At 40.5% G+C, this 16,490-nt stretch overlaps 1 protein-coding gene across 2 annotated transcripts in view; it reads left to right on the top strand.

Moving 5' to 3' along the window:
• The window catches only part of Ywhae (tyrosine 3-monooxygenase/tryptophan 5-monooxygenase activation protein epsilon), a 35,632-nt gene extending 19,457 nt beyond the window's left edge, over window positions 1-16,175 (top strand). The window contains exons 2-6 of one of the 2 annotated variants that reach the window (XM_085695336.2): window positions 1,715-1,914; window positions 5,986-6,092; window positions 7,317-7,523; window positions 7,999-8,135; window positions 15,217-16,175. In XM_085695336.2, coding sequence (XP_085551462.1) covers window positions 1,715-1,914; window positions 5,986-6,092; window positions 7,317-7,523; window positions 7,999-8,135; window positions 15,217-15,269 — 704 coding nt within the window. In that variant the 3' untranslated portion in view covers window positions 15,270-16,175. Of the gene's footprint in view, window positions 1-1,714; window positions 1,915-5,985; window positions 6,093-7,316; window positions 7,524-7,998; window positions 8,136-13,359 lie in introns of both variants that reach the window. The other variant, XM_087910304.1, reaches the window with a different exon arrangement.
• The last annotated feature ends 315 nt before the right edge of the window (window positions 16,176-16,490 follow it).

The raw sequence follows: 16,490 nt of genomic DNA, 5'->3' as shown, positions 1-16,490 counted from the left end.
AGTTTTGATCACATCAGCTGCAGATATATGATAGCCTTTCCCTGCTTCAGAAATTTTACATAGAATTGATGAAGTCCTTGCTGCAGAGAGTTCATGAAATGCTAGATATGCTGAGTGAGAAATTTTATGTTAATGAGTTAGTGGAAGTCCTTGAATGACCAGGTTGGTCCAGAGTTGGGGATCAGGCAGCTTTTGTGTATAGCTTTGAAGAAGACTATGGCTAGGGTTATGGTTCCATTGGTAATTAAGGATAACTAACATGGAGGGTTTCATAAAACATTCATAGACATTCAGAGGAGGTTAGGCCTTGGACTCGCTCATGCTGAATTTATTGTGTAAAGAAATGGAAATTCCTAAGGATGACGGGCCTGAATTTGTTGTGATCTTAAAAATAACTCATAATGGTCATTTAGTGATTTATCAAAAATTATGTGTCCTACCAAAGTATCTCAACACAGTTCATCCCTCCAAAGAGTGCAGTCAAAATAGCTAAGAAGCAGCTAGAAAGAAGATGGGGCTGAAGTTCTAACATCATTAGCAGACCAAAATTCTAGTTGGCAGCTTGGGGGGTGGTGTGGTTTAATGGTAGATAGTGTGCTTACCTAGCATGTAAAAGGCCTGGCTGGCTGGGTTCAGTCATTTCAGCAACTAACTGTAAAGGGGTGGATTTCGAAATATGAAACTGAGGTTGCTAATTTGGAAAACTCTTAATTTTTGTTTTTGTGAGACAGGTTCTAACTATGTAGCACTCCTAGTTGCAGGGGTTACAATTACAGCATTTGACTTAATATAGCTTAATTCATTGTGATAACATTTGGCTAATGTATTACTCTCAGGATGTTACTGTCTGCCTAGGATACTTATTAAAATGTAGGTTCTTGGCTCTTATCACTAGGGATCCTGAAATCAGTAAGTAGATCTAAAGGTCTGTTTGGTAATAGTGTCATTAAAACCTTTGTAAAACTACCCTTCCCCCTTGTCTTTATAATAATTAGTATTTATGACATTTTCAGTTTTTCCTTTGTTATTCATAAAATGCTAGGGTGTTTTTTTTTTTTTTGCGCTATACTTGGGATGTCTCAGATTGTCTGGCTTCCTTTCTTTGCTTGCCATCTAGTGGTAACAGTAATTACCAAAAGTTATACTAGCAGGAGCATTCATAGTGTACCCCTTTCCCACCTTTGTTTGAAACAGACTGTCCTCAAACTCATAGAAATCCTGCCTCAGCTTCCTGATTTTAGGATTACAGGCATGAGCCAGTTTGTTTTACTTTAGACAAGGTCCCCTGATGTCTAATTTGATAGCTTGGCCTTCTGAGATTGAGACTTGTGTGTGGTGCCCCACCCCCACACCTTAATGCTTGGCCTGACTTTGACTCGTTTATTTTGGTGACTATGAAGTTATTTTTGTTTAACTACTTTTTATTGGGAAGAATATTTGCTCCAGATTAAACAGGGCTTTTATGTTCTAGCTGAACAAGTATCTTCCTATGTAGCTTTGGCTGGTTCCATACTCTTGTAGCTCAAAGTGGAGTTTGAACTTAAGGCAGTCTTCCTGCTATGATTGCAGGCACGCACCCCTCCCCCCTACAGATTCTAAGCCCCCCCCCCATTATATCTTACTAGCTTTGCAGTGGGAAAAAACATAACGGTGAAAGAGATGGATCAACAAAACTTGTTAAATCTATAGTCTCCTTTTACTATTCCCTGCATAGAAATGGTGGAATCAATGAAGAAAGTAGCAGGAATGGATGTGGAGCTGACAGTTGAAGAACGAAACCTTTTATCTGTTGCATATAAAAATGTGATTGGAGCCAGAAGAGCATCCTGGAGAATAATCAGCAGCATTGAACAGAAGGAAGAAAACAAGGGAGGAGAGGACAAACTAAAGATGATTCGGGAGTACCGGCAAATGGTGAGATGTTACCATTTTATTTAATTTGATACTATGCTTTCATTTTTATTTTGAATAATGTGTATGAGCACTTTGCCATGCCTATTTCTGTACCATGTGTGTGCCTGGTGCCCTTGAAGGCCAGAAGAGGGTGTTGGGTTCTCTGGTACTATAGTTGTGGTTTTGAGCTACAGTGCACATGCTGGCAGTTGAACTTGGATTCTCTGCAAGAACAACCAATGCTTTAACAGGGTCTCTTCAAAGCCCTGGCTGGCCTGGAACTCATGTTGACTAGACTGGCTTCAGCCTCTCATGCTGGGATTAAAGGCATTATACTACCACATCCACTTGATACAATATTTTTTGTGTTTTTTTTTTTTAAATATTTTTATGGTTTACTTAACTTTATTTTATGTGCATTGGTGTGAAGGTGTCAGATCCCCCGGAACTGGATTTTCAGACTGTTGTGAACTGCCATGTGGGTGCTGGGAATTGAACCCGGGTCCTCTGGAAGAGCAGTCAGTGCTCTTAACCGCTGAGCCATCTCTCCAGCCCGATACAATATTTTTTAAAAGATGATAGTTTCTCAAATACAGATGACACTGAGTTAATTTATAGTTTGGTACCATTAATTTCCGTATATTTGTTAGAAGTGATTAGTTTACATAGAGAAAAGGTTTATTTTTGCTCAATTATAGAGGATTTTGTCCTTGATCGAAATGGATCCTGAGTCTTTGATTTGGCATTCTGAATGGCAGTGTAGGGTCCATGTCTGATAGCAAAACTACTTACTTCTTGAGCCAGGAAGCCGGATCCATTTATCCAGAGTAGTGTCCAGAAGTAATAGGGGTGGCTGTTATCTGAATGTCCTAAATGATTTCTTTTTATGTTTATATTTCCTATCTAGTAGAGAAAGGAAATGTGTGGTTTTTAAAAACTTTTTTTTCCTTTTTTTTAAACAAACTACCTTTTTTCATTATACATACAAATCCAAGTTCCCACTCCCCTCCTCCCATTCTCTCCGCTTAACCCCCCCCCCCACCTTACCTCACTCTGTTACTCTGTTTCTTTTGAGTATCGGCTAAGTCTCAGGCCTTCAGTTTTAAGTAATTTGGGGTAATATGGGGTTCAACACTGAACATAAACTACGTTAAGTATGTATATATATATATATATGTGTGTGTGTATTTTATATTTTTAACTTTTCATTTACCTTGGTTAGAAGTTACAGGCTAGAGAGTATTTTGGGATAAAAGCCAAGAACCATTTGTTTTGGAAGAAATAATCTTGAGAGGGAAGGTTGCTAGGGATTAGGCTTGGTTTGCACACACTACCACTGAGCTGAATGTCCAGCACAGGTATTAAGTTTGAAAATAACACACACAAGAAAAAATGAACTGCTGCTCTTGCTATGGTATAAAATATCTCATTGACTGCTCCTAGTGAATGCATAGAACAGCTTCAGTTTTTGTACATGTTTGTGTATGTACACAGGAAGTGCCATGGGGCATGTGTAGAGATGAGAGCAACTTTCATGAGTTGGTCTTCTTAAACTGTGCAGGTCTCAGAGTGTGAACTCAGCCATTAGCCTTGGTGGTAAACACCCCTACCAACTGAACCATTGCCAGCCAATTTGATAAGTATTTGTATGCCTCTATGTACTAAATTATTGGGTATAAATACTGCTGAAACAGAATTACTGTCTTTATGGAGACTCATTTTGGGTGTTTTTTTTTTTAAACAATAAATAGAAACCATTGGGGCTTTCAGCACTCTGAAATGAATTTATGAAGTTATTTGTAAGTGTATTTATATGCAAAAATGGAAGCCTCCCAGTGTAAGGTTCTGGGCTTAATACCTAACAATATTAAGAAGTAAGTTAAAAAAAAAAGACCCTGAAAAAGTAGCTATTATCCAAATTTATAGGTAGTAAAACTGGGATACAACTGTCTTAGGGAACATGCTAGAGGTCTTGAGGTAAGTTGGAATTATCATTGCCCTTAGATACCTTGGAACAAAGAATATGGATTGACAGACAATTTGGTGTTCCTCTAACATGAAGAAATTGAGAAAAATTATGGTTAAGATTATAGGATGTGATGAGGAGACAAGGGGAAAACTGGCTAATTGGGAGGTAAAGCCAAGAGTCTGAAGTCTTGATGATCTTAATAGGAATAAGGAACTAGAAAAAGAGGAGACCAGGGATGGACTGTCCAGGGTAGGGTAGAAAGTTAGTGCTGTTGAAACACAGGCAGGTGAGGAAGCAGATTTGGTTTGTTTATACCATGGTGATATATCAAGTCACTGGAAAAATAGTGGACCATAGTTACTTTGTGAACGAGGGAGAAGGCCATGGAGGGATGCAGTGATGTTAAAGGTGAGTTTGATGTTTGGAGTAGTAGCTAGTAAGGATCTAGGAGACTGTAACAACACCTCAAGAGAGGTGTAGGCAGTCTTATTGAACTAAGGGCAAGATTATAGAAGAAAAATGGAAGAATTCTTAAAAGTGCCTGTGAATTACAGAAAACGGAGAGCAAGAGAGATGAACATGTTCGGGAGAGATTGGCCACCAGTCGCCTCTCCTCACCACTTATTGCTGGAAGAGCTGTAAGCTGGAAACCAGGGACTTCAGGCACAGCCAGCCCAAGAGGCTATGGTGCAATTTGCATAAGGCCCAGTTTTATTATTATAGCTCCTTTTATACAAAGTTAGGAGTTTATGGTTCAGTAGAGAAGCCTGCTCCACTGGCCAGCATGTCATATAAAATATATATAAAGCACAACAATGTTACTAGTTTTCAGAAAAAGTTTGTGGTATGGGAATATCATTTACGCTTACTATTCTTTAGAAACTGAGGAAGGTTGTAAATAAGCGCTCCCATGTTTCTTCTCACATTTGCTGGTCTCTTAAATTCCCTTCTTGCGAATTACCAACATCAGGTATTCACATGACTGTCACAAATTTATTGTATTCTTACACGTGAAACATGTTCATGTGAAACATGTTCAGAGATGCCACGTGTTTTAGACATTGCAAACCAGTAGATTTATGTCGGCATTTAATTTGGCCTACAGGTTCTTTTGCTGTTGTAGCTGGGTCTGATCTCTACAATGAAGTGAATATTGGAACATAGTACTGATGACAAACTGTCTGGGTTTGAGTTGTGGCTTTGGTTCAAATCCTGTCACCTACCTCTCCTTACATACTTGTGATGCTGGGAATTGGTCCATTCTAGGCCAGCACCCTACCACTAAATTATATACTTTAGTTCATTCTCCCATTGTTTTTTAAAGTTCTTTTAAGTAGATGGCCTTCGGGAAAATGCTATATCTTTCAAATAAATAAATGAGTGTATATACAACATTTGTGACTTCTTAGAGCCACTTGCAGGCTATGACCTGAGTAGTCTGATATTAGTTATCTCCTGACAGAATGGCCAAGGGTTCAGAAGTCATTTAGTCCACAAGACTGGATGTCTTAGCATTCCCAAACTGGTGCTTGAGTCTCTGGGAGGTCCTAGAACTACTAGTTTTCAGTCCCTTTCGGAATCTCCTAGTGTAGGTGCTAGCACTAGAGAAGGAATGGTTCAGGATAGATGAACTTGCCCATGAGAGTGAGCTGAGAAAGCACTTCCTTCTTCCATGTCCTTTTATGTGAGCTGCCCCCAGAAGGTGTGATCTTCTGACCTCACATGATCTGAATTTAGGGTGGGGTCTCCCAACTCAAAAAATCCCTCCCAGGTCTGCCCAACTGCTTTGGTTTTAGTTACTTCCAAGTGTAGTCAAGTAAACAACTAAGAGTAACCTTTATAGTTGGTACCTTATAATGGAAATTAATTCATGTAAGTGTCTAACACATAGAAAGAACTTGGATTACACACTGGTGATTCTTTAGGGGAACTGTGGGTGTGTGCGCATGGTTTAAAGAGCAAGAGACTTCCTATACTCTGAGTAGTTTTCTGCTGACTTAAGGTTTGGGGAAAGAGTTTGGAAACAGATAAGATGTTCTGTTTAAGACTGGGTTCTTCAGATTAAACTTTGTATAACAAGACTTTGGAATTGCCAAGCTTAATCGGATGTTTTCCCTCCCTAGGTTGAAACTGAGCTCAAATTAATCTGTTGTGACATTCTGGATGTACTGGACAAACACCTCATTCCAGCAGCTAACACTGGCGAGTCCAAGGTTTTCTATTATAAAATGTAGGTTCTATACTAGAAGGGAAAATGTGAGATTTAAAGTTAGCCTTAGAACCATAACTTTTTAAATGTGGGTTTTTAACTTTGACTTAAAGTAGTTGAATATTGGAGGGTTAGTTACCAAAGCCTAAAGTTTAATTAGTTACAAATACTGTGGTAATGAAGAATTAATATATTGTTGCATTTGAGATTGCCAGACTATTGTACAAAATACCTTAACTTTTGGTCATCATTGCCACTCTCACCCATTGTTTATATACTTGACTGGCCTGGAAGTCAAGATGGTAGACCATATACTAGCCTAGATTCAGAGGTTCCTACATCTGCTTCCTGGGGTTAAGGTGTGCGCCACATTCCCAGCTTATTCTGAGAACAAGGTCTGTCTGGGCAGCCCTGGCTGGTCTGGAACTCGGTTGAGATTGGCCTCAGTTTTAGAGTAGTCCTGTCCTCCCCTCCCCTCCCCTCCCCTCCCCTCCCCTCCCCTCCCCTCCCCTCCCCTCCCCTCCTCTCCCCTCCTCTTTTCTCCCCCTCCCCTCCCCTCCCCTCCCCTCCTCTCCCCTCCCCTCCCCTCCTCTTTTCTCTCCCTCCCTTCCCCCCCTTTTCTCTCTTTCTTTTTGGGCAAAGGGTAGAACTCACTCTGTAGACCATGCTGACCTTGAACTCACAGAGATTCTCCTGGCTCTGCTGGGGTTAAAGGCCTGTGCCACTACTGCCTGGCCCAAATAATCTTTCTATCAGATTCCTAAGATTATATGTCACCACACCCTGCCTGGGTTTTTGCTTTTGTGGTTTCATTCCTCTTAGCTAAAGCTGCGAAGTTCACAGTATAATCTTAACTATCTGTGGAGAAATTACAAGACTGGGTATAGCTCAGGAATAGTAGGAGCATGTTGTGCTCAGGGCTTCAGATGTCCTGGCGCTGCAGTGACAGCAGCAAATGTGTATTGTGATTGATGAATATGTGCTTCTTTGGAAACATTTTTATACTAGTTAGGTGATTTTTGCTTTAGTTGTCTTCGGTGAGAGCTTCTCAATTTTAAATAAGAAATCCTTATTAAGGAAAGAAGAGATGAGCCAAGCTGACGGATTCTAAAATTGTTTTTAAAGTTTCTAAAATAAATATATATGTTAATCATTAAGCTGTATTTTGTCATATACAATGTGATAGAAAAATTGTCATGCTCCAAGAAGTTTCTAATTGGGATTTTATTTGCTGTTGTGTTGTAGGAAAGGGGACTACCACAGGTATCTGGCTGAGTTTGCCACAGGAAATGACAGGAAGGAGGCCGCAGAAAACAGCCTCGTGGCTTACAAAGCTGCTAGTGACATTGCCATGACAGAACTTCCTCCAACGCACCCCATTCGTTTAGGTCTTGCTCTCAACTTTTCCGTATTCTACTATGAAATTCTTAATTCCCCTGACCGTGCCTGCAGGTAAGTAATGGAGGAAGCAGGTTCCTAGTGTGAAGTGCCAAGGTTCCAGAGGAGCTTCCTTCTGTTTAGGCTGTCACAGGAGTCTGTTGGCTTAATTTTTATGTATTACATTCGTTCAGTCTTGGTACTGGGTATCTGGCTTAGCCTAGCTTTGAGCATTCAGTTCTCATGTGTCATTCTTCCAACCGTCTTGGGATCTGTGTGATGGAGGGAGAGAGGCAGCTGTCACAGGTTGTCATCTGACCTTCAGTTGCATTCATACAGAATTCTAAGTATACATTTTTTAAAAAGTTTTTTATTTAAGTTAAAAGTAAGCTGAACAAAAATACCAAGTCTTTCATATTTTTATTTGAAGTTATCTTTCAGCATTTGTCTGTGTTACCTTTATATTAGTGGGACTGCTAGAGTAACTGAGAAATAGCCCATTGTTGCTATCTTTATTGTCAATTGAGTACTGACGGTATATTCATTTCAGGTTGGCAAAAGCAGCTTTTGATGACGCTATTGCAGAACTGGACACGCTGAGTGAAGAAAGCTATAAGGACTCTACGCTTATCATGCAGCTGCTACGTGATAACCTGACGCTTTGGACCTCAGACATGCAGGGCGATGGTAAGCAAGCCCAGATGTTTCTCTTTGGGTGGTTGCCTCTTCTAGGAATTCTTTTGGTGCCTTTCTTAATCTTTGTATATAATTGAGACTCATAGCCTGTCTGCAGTATTTAAGATTTATTCTTTCTATAGGGAATGATGCCCAAGTGCCATTTTTACCCTTAATAGAGAAGTAAAGGGCCGATTTGACAATTTCATACGTCTGTAGAAATATCATGCCAATATTCAAAATTGTAAAAGTTTTGTCTTTAATAATGATTTGTTAGTATGCTGTAATCATTATAAGGAAGAAATGACTGGAAACCATTTCCTTTCTATTTTTTAAACCTATATTGTTTAATATTATGTGTTTGAACGTTTTAGCTACATGTCTGCTACCACATGAATGTCAGAGGCCAGAAGGCAATGATGAAGCCCCTAGAATAGGAGTAGGCCTCCATGTAGGTGCTGGGAATTGAACCTGGGTCCTTTGGAAGAGCAGGTAGTTCTCTTAGCCACTGAGATATCTAGCCCCCATCATTTCCTTTTATCTTATTGAAATTCTGTTGGGAGTGGGCGGTAGGGGTTTATAAAACCGTGGCATTAGTGGGTATTAATGAAACAACCCTGATGGGGTTTTTTTTTTCAGACCTCAGGTCTATGTGTACCAGCTACATACTTCACCTCTGGCCACACCATAGTCTCTGAATAGAAATCTTTTTCACTAAAAGGCAACTATTTTCCTCTAGGGTTCTACGAGAAATAAAATGATCTGTCCCTAGGTCCATGCTTAAGAGTTCTGGTATTGTCTGGTATTGGGTTTTCATTTGCAAAGTTACTATTTTGGGGGAAGTAATTGCTGTTTGGGAGAATGCATGTATAAATTTTAACTTCAAATATAATAGTTGAAGTTTAATTTGTTGATAAGGTGTGTGTGCCTATATGTGTGTAGGTAGATTCCAGACCCTTGTGCATGTTAATTAAACACATGTTCTAACACTTAGCTATACTTCATTCTCCAAAGATTTTTTTTTTATTTGTTTTTTGGTGTTGTAATTTTTTGAGACGGTTTCTTTTGTGTAGCCATGGATGCCCTAGGACTAGCTATGTATACCAGCTGGCCTCAAACTCATAGAGATCCATCTGTCTCTGCCTCCCAAGTGCTGGGATTAAAGGCCTGGGCCATCGGTGTCTGGACAAAGATCAGTTTTATCTGGGGTTGATGAGAAAACTACTGAATATCTATTATGAGGTAATTTTATAAAGTTAGTGTAGGGAAATGGAAACAAACGTGTTAGGTTTTTTTAAAGTAAGGTTTATTCATTATTAAACAGTTGTTTAATGTGTATGGGTGTTTTGGCCGCACATATGTCTGTTTACCATATGTGTACCTGGTGCCTTCAGTGGCCAGAAGAAGTGGTCAGATCCCCTGGAACAGGTGTGAGCCATCATGAGGGTGCTAGGAACTAAACTTGGGTCCTCTGGAAGAGGAGCAGTAAGTGAGTGGTCTTAACTTCTGAGTCATCTTTCCAACCCCAAGATTGCTTGAATTTTTTTTTTAAATGAGAAGTGTTTTGTTAGCATGCATGCCTAAACTTCTCATGCATGGGAATAGAAGTATCTCCAAGAGCAACAAGCACTCCCCACTGAATTATCTCCCATCTCGGAGTTTATCTGTGTTTTTACTTTTGTTTGTTTGTTTGGTTTTTCAAGACAAAGTTCCTCTTTGTAGCCCTGGCTGTTGGAACTCATTTTGTAGACCAGCTGTCCTCGAACTCACAGAGATTCCCCTGCCTCTGCCTCTCGGTTGCTAGGATTAAAGGCATGAACCACCACCACCCATCTAGTTTTTCTGTTTTAATCACAGTCATGTTAAGTGTGTTACTTAAGCAGAAGCTTATATTTAATAGCTTACTTCTAACTACAGTTTCTGGTTGGTTGACATGTATTGACCTTGAAAATGCATTGGTTATGAATGTTACCCATTTTCTTTCCCTGGCGAAGTTGAGTTTGATTTTTGACTTTAGCTTGTGGTGCTCATATGAAAACTTGGTTAGTTCGGCTTTTAAAAGCTCACTAAGTAATCAAGTATTTATGTATTACAAGACAAGTGTTGTAATGAGATACATGATAGGAACTTCCTACACACTTTTCCTACCATCTTGATAGAGCCACCAGAGTGGTGGTGCACTGGGAGTGCGGGTGGATCTCTAATTTCAAGGGCAGCTTGGTCTCCAGAGCAAGTCTAGTTAGGACAGTCAGGGCTATACAGAGAAACCTGGTCTCAAACACAAAATACAAAAGGGGGGGCATATATACTAGTTACGTGTGTGTGGGCTTATGTGCACCCATGTTAGTGTTGGTACTCAAGCACATGTGGAGGCATAGCATGATGTGGAATGTCTTAAATCCCTTTCTACCTTACTGTTTGAGACAAGATCTTATTCAATCCAAAGCAATTGAATCCAAAACCATTGTGGTTAGCCTGGCTGACCATTGAGTTCCCACTGTTTGCCTGTCTCTGCTCCCATATTGTAGCAATTGCAGCCTTGCCCAGCTTTCATGTGGATATTGGTATTTGGAATGGGGTCATCATCTTGCTTTAACAAGATTTATTTATTATATACAATGTTCTGTCTGCGTGTATGCCTGCAGGCCAGAAGAGGGGACCAGAACTCATTACAGATGGTTGTGAGCCATCATGTGGCTGCTGGGAATTGAACTCAGGGCCTCTGGAAGAGCAGATGGCTCTTAACCACTGAGCCATTTCTCCAGCCCCTCCCTGTACAAGAGCTCATACCCACTGATGTAGAAGGAGCAGCAGGCTGCTTTTCGTCCTGCCGGGCTCCTAGCCGCCTTGCTAGCTTTACCCAAATAATTTCGTCCTGCCGGGCTCCTAGCCGCCTTGCTAGCTTTACCCAAATAATTATATGGAAACTGTATTCATTTAAACACTGCCTGGCCCATTATCTGTAGCGTCTTATTGGCTAACTCTCACATATTGATTCAACCCATTTCTAATAATCTGTATCTCACAACGAGGATGTGGCTTACCAGGAAAGATTCAGCATGTCTGACCTGGCAGCTTCATGGCAGGCAGCTCTCTGACTCTGCCTCTTTCTCCCAGCATTCTGTTCTGTCTACTCCACCCACCTAAGGGCTGGCCTATCAAAAAGACCAAGGCAGTCTCTTTATTAACCAATGAAAGTAACACATAGACAGATGACCCTCCTCCATCACACTGAGTCATCTTGCCAGTCTCTAAGATCTTTCCTAAGAAAAGAAAAAGAAAGGTAGAGTACTTTCCTATATATAATGAATTTGAGGCCTACCTGAGCTACATCATTACAATAAGTCGCGAAGTTTGCCAAGTTTGTATTCTGTTGTAGCTCTTTATCAATGATAAACCAACATCAATAAAAGTAATGTAGCCATTTGCCTTTAATCCCAGCACTCAAAAGGCAGAGGTGGGCAGGTCTTTGATTTGGAGGCCATCTTGGTCTGCTAGTGAATTCCAAGCCAGTGAGGATTACATAGTGAAATCCTGCCCCTCCATCCCCCCATTACATGAATGAAATATAATTTATACAGATTTAAACTCTATTTACTAAAGTTTCATTTGTGTATGCGTGCAAATCTGAAGATAATTTTGTGGAGTTTCTTTCCAACTTCTGCTGGGTGGGTGCCATGTGTTCCTTGTTTCTCTGTGTAGACCAGGCTGGCCTTGATCTCAGATCAACCTGCCTATGTTTGTGCCACCACACCCTAGCTCATGTTCTTTCCTCCTTTACTTGGGTGCTGAGGATTATCCCATTGTCAGGCTTGCACTACAATATGTCATCTTAATCTGGGCCATCTTACTAGGCCCTGTAAATTATTCTTCATATGTATGGAGGCCAGAGGTACCATCCACCGTGGGTGTGTCAGTGTCTATGGTGGCTCCCCAACATCTGCAGAAACCCATCTCTCTCCACTTCAGCACTGAGATTCAAAGTATTTGAATAGATTCACACCTGCCTCATTATGTGGTCTTTTTATACTTGTGTAGCAAGCACTTTTACTTTGGTTTTTGTTTGTTTGTTTTGAGATGGGGTCTCTCTGTAGCTTTGGAGCCTGTCCTGGATCTAGCTCTTGTAGACCAGGCTGGTCTCGAACTCACAGAGAGATCTGTCTGCCTCTGCTTCCCGAGTGCTGGGATTAAAGGCGTGCGCCACCACTGCCCAGCTCACGTTTACAATTTTCCAGGACAGTTCTTCAGTCGTGAGGGTGTACATGTGAACATATTTCTGTTGAGGGATTAGCAGTCTTCCAGCATTCAATTTAAGTTCAAGCACTTTTTGTTGAATTTTTTTTTTTTTTTTTTTTAAAGACAGGGTTTCTCTGTCTGTGTAGCCTTGGCTGGCCTAGAACTGAAGAGATCCACTTACCTTTGCCTCCCCTCAAGTACTGGGATTAAAGACATGTACCACCACCACCTGGTTAAAGTTAGAGCCCTTTTATTTTACTGCTGGTCATGAAAATCAGTGTCATTAAGTGTGTGAATTGAGGACATCTAATGATGTGTATGTTTTACTTACCTATTTTGTGTCTTTTTTTTGTAAAGTATGCTAATGACTGGTCTAATTTATTGGAACATAATTTTTGTTTTATTTTATGAGTGTTTTGCCTGTGTGTGTGTGTGTGTGTGTGTGTGTACTACATGCTTACTTGCCTGCCTCGTACCTGAAGAGGCTGAAAGAGGGTGTCAGATCACTGGGAACTTGAGTTACACATGACTCTGAGCCACCACATGGGTGCTGAGAACTGAACCCGTGTTCTGCAAGAATAGCCAGTGTTAACTGCTGAGCTATCTCATCAACCCAGTGAGATAATTCCTTTAAAAAAATTGTGTATATGTGCACACACATGTGCATGCTGAAGTACATGTATGAAGCACAGATTCTTTAGTGAGGTCACACCGCAAAAATGACTGTTTCATAGAGAGGAAATGTGTTTGCCCTGCTTGCTCCTTTTCTTCCTCTAGGCAAAAAATATATATCTGTGGGCCCTTCCCCAGTTTATAAGCCTCCAGAGGTTTCTTAGGAGTAAAAGGAACAACTAGACAAGTTAATTCTTGAGTTTATTCACGTAGAAAGACCAGAGCTGACTCCTGGGACTCGTGGATGTTTCCTTTGTCCTGTTGTGGTTTGTTTCTCTGTGATGTACTTTCATCTGATTGCTCTCCCTCCCTCTCTTCTTGACTGTAGATTCCTAAAGGAAAGCCCAACTCTTCTTCCTTTAAAACCACTTTGTAAGTCATTGCTGTGGTGCAGGGAGCTCTGCTTTTAGTTTGGTTCTCACTGATCATGCTTGCCTGTTTCCACCTGTCCTTAGAGACGCACCCGATTATGTTCTCAGGTGCTAAGTCTGGAGACAGCTGTGGCCTGCTACCTGCCTTGTCTACTTGGGTGTGCCTTATATATGCAGTGACTTTCATGACTTGTGGCTGAGACTCTTGCCATGTCTGCCAGTTGCTTGTATGTGTTCCTGTGGTCTCTTATTATACTTGCCACTTGTTCCTGTTGCAGATGAGACAAAACATGCAAGCTCCTGAGCTTGGATGTACTGCTCTGAAGAGTTAGCTTCCCTCCATTCTTTCCTAGGAGATGGATATGTTTGTTTTTGCATGTCTTTTCTATCTTTGATTTTTTGAGACGGGGTTTCTCTGTAGCTTTGGAGCCTGTCCTGGAACTAGCTCTGTAGATCAGGCTGGCCTCGAACTCACAGAGATCCGCCTGCCTCTGACTCCTGAGTGCTCGGATTAAAGGTGTGCGCCACCACCGCCCGACTGTCTTTTCTATCTTATAAGTTAAACCCTCCGTGTGCTTTAAATAACTTCTATTTTTGAGACAGTGTCTCAAGGCCTTGAACTTTTGTGCTGTGATAAAGACCTGACTTGTTAATCACATATCAATGTCAGATTTCCTTACAAGAATGTTTATAGCTCTTCACTTGATGCTTACTGCTGTGGTGGTGCATCAGACTGTTTAAAAGTTGATCTTAGTATAAATGCTACATTTACGCATTATAAATGGAAAGCTTACCATCTAAGCCATTTCTATTGTTAGGTGCTTTTTTTTAAATGGTTTGGTAGCACTTTAAAAATTTGTTTAGTAGCAGTTAACTGAGTGTATGGTTATGTATTATTTTTATGTGTTGCTAGGGATTGGACATATAGCCTTATGCATGCTAAGTACATGCTATACACCTTACCTTCTGATTAATTGAGTGGTTATTTTTTTGTTCAAACTTGTAGTTTTCCATATTAAAATATACAACAAAATATAATTTTTACCTGTTGGATCGTTTCTTAACAAAAGCTTCGCATGTTTCCTTAACTGTGGCTGACTTGATTAATGCTTATAAGTAGGTAGGTGACTCTCCAGTGAATAAACTTGACTTTCTCTTGCATGCCACAGTGCAGTTGAAACTTGGCAGGCTAATTGTCATGTTCAAAGAGTAAAGAGAAATAGTCTGAGAGCTGGCCCAAATGCCCTTCTGTAATAACCTCAGTGACCGAGTGGTTTACTTTGAAGAAAAGACTCCACTGTGTGGCCTATCTGGCCACCATACGGAGAAATAGCCCAGCACAGTAGCACATCTTCCCAGACACCATAGAACTCCTGTGGTCGTGCTCGCTTTTATTCCCTGGAAGGATAGCTTGTGGGTAGATGGCCCCTTCTCCTGCTCCCGCTCCCCAAGATAAAAAGCAAAATGCTGTTGCTTTTGAAGAGGCAAGGTTGAGAAAGAGTATTTGACCCAAGAAACACACAAAGGCTTGAAGTTTAAGAGTATTCTTTCTGCTGTATACTCTTGAAGAGCTTGTTTAACAGAGACATTTGATTTCTTTGCCTTTAAAAGTTTTAATTTTATCATCCTCTAACATTTGACTGTTTCAGGACTGTGGTTGGTGGTTGGCAGCACTTGGTTTAAGCCCCTCAGATGTGAGGTTAGAAGATCTCTGCCTGCCCAAGTTTGCTAACAGTTGTAGTGAAGCTGCGAACCTTTAGCTTGACCATTAGAGCGTGTGACAGTGTGAAGTAATTATGCCTTGTTCCTTACAGGTGAAGAGCAGAATAAAGAAGCGCTGCAGGATGTGGAAGATGAAAATCAGTGAGACGTACTAAAGCCAACAAGAGAACACATCTCTGATCACCCTCCCTCCCTCCCCTCCCCTTGGAAGTTCCCCATTGTCACTGAGAACCACCAAATTTGACTTTCACATTTGGTCTCAGAATTTAGGTTCCTGCCCTGTTGTTTTTCTTTCTTCCTCTTTTTTTTCTCCCCTCCCCTTTTTTAAAACAAACAAACAAACAGTTTTCAGAAGTTCTTAAAGGCAAGAGTGAATTTCTGTGGATTTTACTGGTCCCAGCTTTTAGGTTCTTTACGACACTAACAGGACTGCATAGAGGCTTTTTCAGCATTACTGTATTGTCTCCAGCCACATGTGGCAAGATCATCATTAGAAATGGAAATGACATTTGAAAGCCATTAGACTTCTAGGTGATGCATCTAAGAAAGATTAATCACACGATAGAGGCATATGTGCTGTCATTTTTCCTTTTTTTAATTGTTTAAATTGAATTTTATACCAATGTTTAAACTTAATTGGATATTAGCTTGAGATGTTTTGGGGGAGTTTGTTATAATGGTTTTGCTGTCAAATGTGTTTGGAACTCTGCTGAAGTGTTGCTGAAAGGCATGGTGCTGGTAACAGTTCAACAATCCGTGGCTGCTCATTCTTGCCGACTCCTCCCCTCTGAAGCAGGTTAGCATTGAAGGTGGTATGGAAGCCTGCATGCGTGTTCAACTCTCTTCCTTTTCCCTCGCTCCTTAGCCTCCTTCCCTCCTCCTCTTCCGCTCGCTCAACCTCTTTTGTTCAGTATGTGTAACTTGAAGCTAATTTGTACTACTGGATGTCTGACTGGAGCCACAGATGCAGCATCTGTATTGTTCTTACTGAAACACAGCATGGAATTAACATTAAACTTAAATAAAACAAACCTAAATTAAAAATGCCAAATATATTACGCCTCCATCCTTTACACTTCTAAAATAAAATCTCTAGTCCAAACATACTTGACATTATTGTTTGTCTGAATGTGAAAATAGTCCCCATTTTATCTTCCATAAATCATTTGTTTCCCAATGATCTGTATTTGGGGCACGGGGAAACTGCTTGTAATGTGGTGTTGAACGGCCAAGTCAGTAGATTACATGTCCTGTCTTTGAAACCAGTTAGCAACATAGTATTTATGTTTAAGTTTATCATTAAAGTATAACAATCATATTTAACACAGGTGTAGCTATGGATCATTTTCTATTGTGTAATTTTGAG

This window comes from Myodes glareolus, chromosome 9 (genome assembly GCF_982192425.1).
Source record: "Myodes glareolus chromosome 9, mMyoGla1.1, whole genome shotgun sequence".
NCBI classification, from domain to species: domain Eukaryota; kingdom Metazoa; phylum Chordata; class Mammalia; order Rodentia; family Cricetidae; genus Myodes; species Myodes glareolus.
Note: the sequence above shows the minus strand (reverse complement) of the source record. Positions and strands in the feature narration are given on the sequence as shown.